Genomic DNA, 8112 nt, shown 5'->3' with positions numbered 1-8112 from the left:
TAAAAAGAGAACCACCATTAATTCCGAAAACTTCACCTGAGAAGAATACTAGAATCAATCAAAATAGGGGTTTTTTGAATTCATAAAAAAAGTGTAGAAAAACTACTACAAAACTAAAATTCAACTGGAAATTCAGTTTAATTGCATAAAACTAATGTCCTGATTTCAATTTTTAAATCCATGAAAGGCAGATCTCAAAATTTGATCTGGAGTTTCCAAAATCCAACTCAAGTATAATCCAAAAAAATTACATCAATACTATAGTAAAATATTTATCCTGGTGTATTTTTATTGTTTTCCAAATTTCTAATGGTAAATTTGTTCATATTAAATCATAAAGAGACATGTAGATAGAGTTACATACACGGAAACACTGTTCTAATTTTTAATGTTTCACAATAGTTGCATTATAGTTGCATTACAGTTGCATAAATATTTTGTTAACAGTTATTTCGTCTAATTGAAACCTTCGTCTGATGCAACTTTCGGCCAACCACCCAACAACCACCGAGAAACTTTTGTTTGATTGAAACCTTCGTCTGATGCAACCTTCGGCCAACCACGCACCGAGCAACCACCCTGCAACCATCGTCTGATGCAACTACCGTGCAACCACGCAGCAACTACCGTGCAACCACGCAGTAACCACCCTGTAATTGTTGTCTGATTGTGTAAGTGATAGTGTAAGTGGTATTTTGGTAATTAAAATCATATAAAAAGTATAAATGTTGCCCACATCTTATAGAGGTATTTTTGTAAAGAAAGTATCAATTTATATTTTTTATGTAATAATTCCTATAATTAATTATGTTATCTTATGTTATACTTGAAATAAATCTAAACTTATAAAGTAAAGAAAATTTATTAATTTAGGAATAAAAATATATTTTACAAAAAATCCAAATATTTATTGGATAAAGGAAAGGGTGAGATTTATTTAGTATTAAACTAAACCACTATAAACCATAGAAAAAGTAGCTTAATTCACCTCTTCAATAATATAGAAGGAATACAAGATAAATTGATCAATGTACAAAATTAGCTTAGAGCACTTACATTAATTTCTATTCAATTTTTTAAAATACTTTATTAAAATTTCACTTTTTATATTTTAGTGACAAATTTACATTACATTATATATCAGATTCTCTATACCGTCTTTATTAAATATATAAATTATTTATTTTATTTATTTTATTCATTTTAAAAATTAAATAAATAAATATAATAATAGCACATACATATATACTACAAAAAAATTTCAATAATTAATTATAATATTTATAGCTCAATAAATAGTACTTCTGTACATGTAGCTAAGCGGTATTTATAAATTTAATTTTTTTTAGCTAAAATAGCTCATTTGATAGAATAATTTTTTTTTTAACAATTTTCATCTTTTAGCTATTAACAATTTTAGCTACTCTAATGCGATTGATGTTGCACAGTTGTCAAAATTAAAGCCAAAACTATTAAAATAATTTTAAAGGAGCAACAGTATTCTATAAGTATAGTAGCTGCCTGTAGGTGAAAAATTTGTATAATACAACATTTCTTGGAGTACCTTTAGATTCTTTTTGTATGTACTATTTAGCTATTTTGGCTTCTCTCTACTGCAACTGCTCTAATATTATACATTACAAAATTTGAACCTAAAATTTAGAAAGATTTTATTTTACCTAAAAGTAAATATAATATTATTCACCACAAAATAAAATTGATTTGAAATACATATTGCAAAACACATATAAAATTTAATATTATTAGTGGGAATTTAGAAAGTCATGAGTCATGACACGACACGAATTCGATATAAATTATTACAGATTAAGGTCATATAAAATAAATGCATGCCAAAATTGAATTGAACCCGAATAATACAATAATTATTTGGGTCGGATTAAATTTGACTTATGTGACAAGAAATCGACACGAATTAATCTGTTTATATGAAATATATAATTAAAATTATTAATTTATAATTAAATTATTATTTATTTCCATAAAATAAATTATTTACAATAATCTAAGATAGATAATTCATTGATATTAAAATTTTGTTCATTGTATACATAACTATTGATAAATTATCACTACAAAAAATTGTTATTTTTCGTGACAACTTTTTAGTCACAACATAATTTTTTTGTGACTAAATATGACTTTTAGTCACAACCAAATATTACTTGTGACTAAAACATTATATTTAGTTATAAGTTGTCACTAGTTTAGTTTTAGTCACAACAAGTATTGTGACTAAAAATACATTTGGTCACAACAAATTGTAATTTTTATGACTAATACTTTTAGCCACGGACCTTTTAGTCACAACATATGAATCATTACTTATAATTAGTCACAATTTTTTTCACTTTTAGTCACAAATTTTATTGTGACTAAAAGTAAAAAATTTTGTAGTGTATTTCATTAATCAATGTTATTTAATTACAATTTTATACATTTTTATTTTTATTGTGACTAAAAGTGAAAAAATTGTGTAGTGTATTTCATTAATCAATGTTATTTAATTACAATTTTATACATTTTTATTACTATATTGTTTTTTTTATTGAAAAAAAATGAATAATTTAGGTAAAAAGTCAAAAAAAATATATATATATTCAATTATTATTACAAGCATGATTATAAATGAAATTTTTACATCAAAAATATAAAATGATAACTTTATTACCTAAATACCACTACACGGTAAACTAAACATTTATATCCTTTATCTTTATTTTATTACTATTTTACCACATGCACACTCTTCCCATCCATCAAACATGTGTGTGACCACTATCAATCAACCATCCATCCATCATTTCCCTTTCTTTTTTTCTTATTTTTCTTTTTATTTTCCATTTCTTTTCATTTTTTTTTAAAATTTAGTAACCTCCATTACACTCTTTCTATGCATCAAACATGTGTGTGACCACTATCAATCAATCAACCATCCATCATTTCCCTTTCTTTTTTTTTTCCTTTTATTTTCCATTTCTTTTTCATTTTTTTTAAATTTAATAACCTCCATTGCTGAACATTCCCTCTCCACGATCCCACCATTTTCCCTCTTCTTTGTGTTCTTCAATTTTTTTTTTTAAATCCCAGTAACCGAATCTCATAATCGTTTCCCCTCTTTCTATTTCTTTCTCTCAATCCGTATATATATGGCTATTACCTGTTTTTCATCATCTCCTTCCCCCATTCAAAAAAAAAAAAAGGCTCTAAAATGGGTTTGAAATCCTTAGCTAATAAGAACAAGGGTAAACGACCTGTTATGGAGGGGGATGACTCTGATTTTGCTCCTCCATTATCTAAGCGTGGTCGAGCTCCTCGTAAGAAGAAATCGAAGGTGGGTGCCCAAGAAAAAATAACTCAAGATGTTGCTGAAAAAAAACGATAATATTGGTGGTGGTCTTCGAAATGAGGTTTGTTTACCGTTTCTTTTTAGTTTTTCCTTTTTTCTAGAATTTGTTGTATTTTGCATTTTTCTCAGTTTTGTGTATTTCGTTTGTGCTATTCTAGGTTTTCCCCCATTTTTGAAATTTTTTCACATTCAACTTTTATGGATTTTGTGTTTATTGATTTCTCAGTTTGTAATAGTTTTTGCATAGTTTTTTAATAGTGTAAACACTTTCTGTATGTATTTTTTTTTTAATATGTTTTTTATCTAGTTGTTTCCTATCCATTTTTATATCATCAATGGGTAACAATGAGATTTATCATGGATGTTAATGTTCAAAGAGTTTTTCCTGTATTTTAGTTTGTATACAGTTGTTTTGTAGTTTTATTATAGTTTTGCTACTTGCATATGTTATTTCATTATAAAACTAATATGCAACTATTTGCACAAAACTTACTATGTATAACTACTATTTCTTAGTCCCCGTCAAATTAAATTCCTGCATAATATATAAACTATCATAAAACGATAATGCAACTAAAATAAAAAATAAACAGACTTATACGTAACTGGTTGTACCTTAATTCGAATTTACTCTTCTTATTGTGTTTCTAAAAAAATATATTTATATTGGAAACCAGTAATCAATCAAAATGCAACTGCATATAAAGTAGATGTATTATTCATGAGGTTTTTTTTAAAATTTTTCACATCATACATTGTTTTGGATTTGGTGGGAGCTCCAGATCTGTTTGTTACAGATCTACATTTCATGAATATAGATTTCAATATTAGGGGGAGTTATTTTGATCGAATAAAACAGAAAACAAATGTGTAATTTCAGTTTCTTCACAGTTTTTCTGATTTTTTTTCGTCATTTTCTGTTTAGATCATTGCAGGTCTTCTTTTCCAGTTGATTTCGCCAGAATTAATAGTTGTATTTTCCTCGTTTTGGTTTTATTTTGGTTGTTTTGCGGTTTTGAAACGATCGAGGTATTTTTATCTTCATGGTTCGCTCTGTACAGCTGAAGGCTTAGTGCATGTGGTATTTTTGTAAATATTTGTATGTGGACTGTATAAATGTTTAATGGGCCGGCCCAAAGTATTTTTGTAATTTTTTTCCTTTTTTTGTATTTTTCTGTTTTTTTCCCATTATAAATTAAAGTAAATGATCATAAGCATACAAGCGATATTAATCGTGTTAAGCGTACTTGTACGGTAAGATAATTAGAAAAGTTGACATACACAAGTCGACACACAAATACAATGAGTCAGGTTAGGATTGATATTTCTTGACACAAAATATATGAGTTAGTTAGGATCAATCAATTAAATAATATTAACCTGCATAACACGAATAGAAATATGATACAACTATTAGAACTTATTACTTTATAAAAATTATATTAAAATTAAAAGAAAAAGTGCTATAAATTATATTGTATATTTTATTTAACTTTGAAGTCCCATATTGTATCATGCGTACCTACAATCATATGAGTATTATTTTAGAGATTGCTATCGCATATATAATAACTATATTTTTATTTAATACTATAAGAAACTGTTACTTACTCCTTATAACTCTGTGATAGTGACTAATAACAATTATAGCAGTATAGATCAGTTTTAGGACCAAGAGTTGGGTTTGACACCAAATTTGAGAAATAAGAGTTTTTCCAATGCTTTAAAAATTTTATTCTTATCCAAGAAAGCATTCCAAAAGCCACTTATTACGCAATAATTGCAGTTATAAGGCGGCCTATGGTGGGCTTCGTGTTGCGAACGCCCTACCAAGATGTGAAGATCTTGCAGCGCAACCACAAGTGGCGGAAGCTGATTCTTCGCACCATGGGCCCAAACGTGAAATTGTTGGGTAAAAATAACGCAGCCAAAGAAGACACCAACAAATCCATGAATGATGGGATGGTCCCAAAATAGGTGTATAGGGAGCACAAGAAAAGTGACAACGCAAGCAAAGGGATGTGTCCTATTAACAAACTCATGCCTAGTAATCCTCATTGGGAACTCATGGTGGAGTTGAAAAGCCTCTGCTTGGTAGCCAAAGATTGGAGTAGAGGCACAGCCATAGTTGTCAGCTGCCCAGTGGTACACTCCAGATGCAAGGTCAACTACCACAAATCCAACAACACAAGCAACCGTACTACTAAGGGCCACCAGCCAAAAATTATGGTCTTTAGAGTTGGTCACACCAATTGCTAGCTTAGCGAGAGATAGAAGCACAGCGGTGGAGCCGGATGCGAGCCATGCGCGATGTGACCATGTGGACAACATGGTTGGGTCAAGCTGGGTTTCGTTATTCTTAGGTGATGATATTGTGTTGGAGTTGTTGTTGTATTGGGATTCCATTGTATGGTGCTTTTTTTCGGCTGTAAAGGTCGACATGAATGAATGTATCTACAAATATATTGTTTAATAATATAGCTTGTAAATTTATGTAGTTTTCCACTCACGCATTCACTCCCACTACAAGAAAATAAAATAAAGAAGTGACTACGTTTATATAGGAAATTAAAAAGGTTGGTAATAATGAAAATAGGTGGAAGAAATTAAGAATTGAAATATCAGTGTAATAATGGACTGAAATAAAAATACGAATATAATAAAATGTTTAAGGCTGGTAAGTGATCTCAAACTGATCTAGTTCAACTGAGTAGGTGCCCTGATGCTTCTGGCTTCATCAGCACTTGCCTAAGTGGTTGGTCAGTTAGTACCTTGACTGTGTGAGCTTGGACGTATGACTTTAGCTTTTTGGAGGCTAGAACCAAGCAATAGGCTAGCTTCTCATTGGGGATACCTTCACTTGACCTTGATGAGACGCTTGCTAATGTAGTAGACAAAGTGTTGTATCCCTTCTTCCTCACGCACCAGAGCAGCACTGGCTGCATGCTCAATGATTGCCAAATAGATGCATAGTTCTTCACCATCTAATTTTTTGGATAGAACCGGAGGCCTGGCTACATATGTTTGAGAGCTTGGAAGGCTTGCTCACATTCATCAGTCCATTCAAATTCCTTGCTGCTCCCTTTAAGTAAATTAAAGAAGGGAACACACTTATCGGTTGACTTGGAGACGAAACTGCTAAGTGCACTAATTCGTCCGGTTAGACTTTTCACGTCTTTTATCCGTGATGGTGACTTCATGTCTTGTAAGACCTTTATATTTTTTTTTGAATTCCCTTCAATCCCTTTTGAGTTGAAAATAAATCTAAGAAACATTCCTGATTGGATGATGAAGGAAAATTTTAGAGGGTTGAGTTTCATTCAATATTCTCCCAGGATGTTGAAGCACTCCTCTAGGTCTTTAATGTGGTTTTTGGATATTTTTGACTTAACCAGCATATCATCGACATAGACTTTCATATTTTGTTCCTGATTTTGTTATGGAACACACATTTGACTAGTCTTTGATAAGTAGCAAATGGATTCTTGAGTCCAAAGGACATTACTTTGTAACAATAAAGCCTGATGTTGTTTCGAAAACTAGTTTGCTCTTCATTTGATGCGGGTATGTTGATTTGGTTGTATTCACAATAGACATCCATGAATGTGAGAAGTTCATGGCTAGCTGTCGGATCCATTAGTTGATCAATTTGTGGTAGTGGGAAATAGTCTTTATCGTATGCTTTGTTGAGATCGGTGAAGTCGATGTAAGTTCTCCACTTTCCATTTGGTTTAGGCACCATAATAGGGTTGGATACCCATACCAAATAGAAAGCTTCCCTAATAAAGTTGTTCTCCTGTAGTCTTTCAACTTCTTCCTTGAGAGCTTTGGAACGCTCTTTGTCAAGGAGCCTGTGTTTTATTGTACAAGCCTGAAGTTTACTTTGTCTATGTCGAGGGCATGAGATCAATCATGTCCTCATGCGACCAAGAAAGAAAATTCATGATTTCTCTTGAGGCAAGCCATGAGCATCTCACTCAAGACCTTTGTTAAGTTTATTCCAATCTTGACAATTTGTCAGGTTCGCTATGTTGAGGGGAAAGTTCTTTGAGATCGTTGGTTGGACCAACTCCCGAGTTGATTTCCCCAAAATGGGGGTACATATCATCCCCATCTTGGGAATACCGTCATGTGGCTTTGGGTGCCATCTCTGTCATCTTTATAGTTTTAACTCCAGAGGTCTTCGTTGTCTCTCCGACATTCACAAGAGAGGTCTTGCTCATCCCTCCTGGTGCCATGGCAGCAGGGGAGGTCTTGTTTGTTCCCTCAGCAGCCATAACAGCAGAGGAGATCTTCTTGGCAAGTGATAACAAAGTGTTATAACACTCATGGGTAGTTCCTTGATTACCAATGAGAACCAATACCAGCTGCCATTAAGAACTTGACGAACAAATGGTACACTGACAAGATAGCTCGAAGGTCTTATAGGACTGGCCTTCCGAGCATCATGTTGTACGGAGACTTCATATCTACCATAATTAACGTGGCCTTGATAGTGGTCTACTTTGGGGCAGTGCTAACTGTGAACGTCAATTTGGTCTTGCCACATGGAGTGATGTCAGTTATATTTAAACCATACATTAGCTGCTTCCATGGTTCCCGGTCTTCTAAGGTCAAACCCATTGTGATTTGGGCTTACATGAACATGATGTTTGAGGACACTCTATCATTTATCATCACTGTGGCCACCATCATGTTGGCTATTTTAACCTCAACAGCTAAATGGTCATTGTGAGGGTAGC

General features: G+C 32.0%; 1 protein-coding gene across 1 annotated transcript; it reads right to left on the bottom strand.

The window, feature by feature from the left end:
- Positions 1-4772: 4772 nt before the first annotated feature.
- Positions 4773-5915, bottom strand: LOC115724633 (fatty acid desaturase 4-like 1, chloroplastic). Its single transcript, XM_030653965.2, has one exon. The coding sequence runs from the start codon at positions 5810-5812 to the stop codon at positions 5036-5038; it is 777 nt and encodes a 258-aa protein (XP_030509825.2). The 5' UTR covers positions 5813-5915; the 3' UTR covers positions 4773-5035.
- Positions 5916-8112: the final 2197 nt, after the last annotated feature.

This window comes from Cannabis sativa, chromosome 6, assembly GCF_029168945.1.
Source record: "Cannabis sativa cultivar Pink pepper isolate KNU-18-1 chromosome 6, ASM2916894v1, whole genome shotgun sequence".
Lineage (NCBI taxonomy): Eukaryota > Viridiplantae > Streptophyta > Magnoliopsida > Rosales > Cannabaceae > Cannabis > Cannabis sativa.
This window is presented reverse-complemented; position numbering and strand designations above follow the sequence as displayed.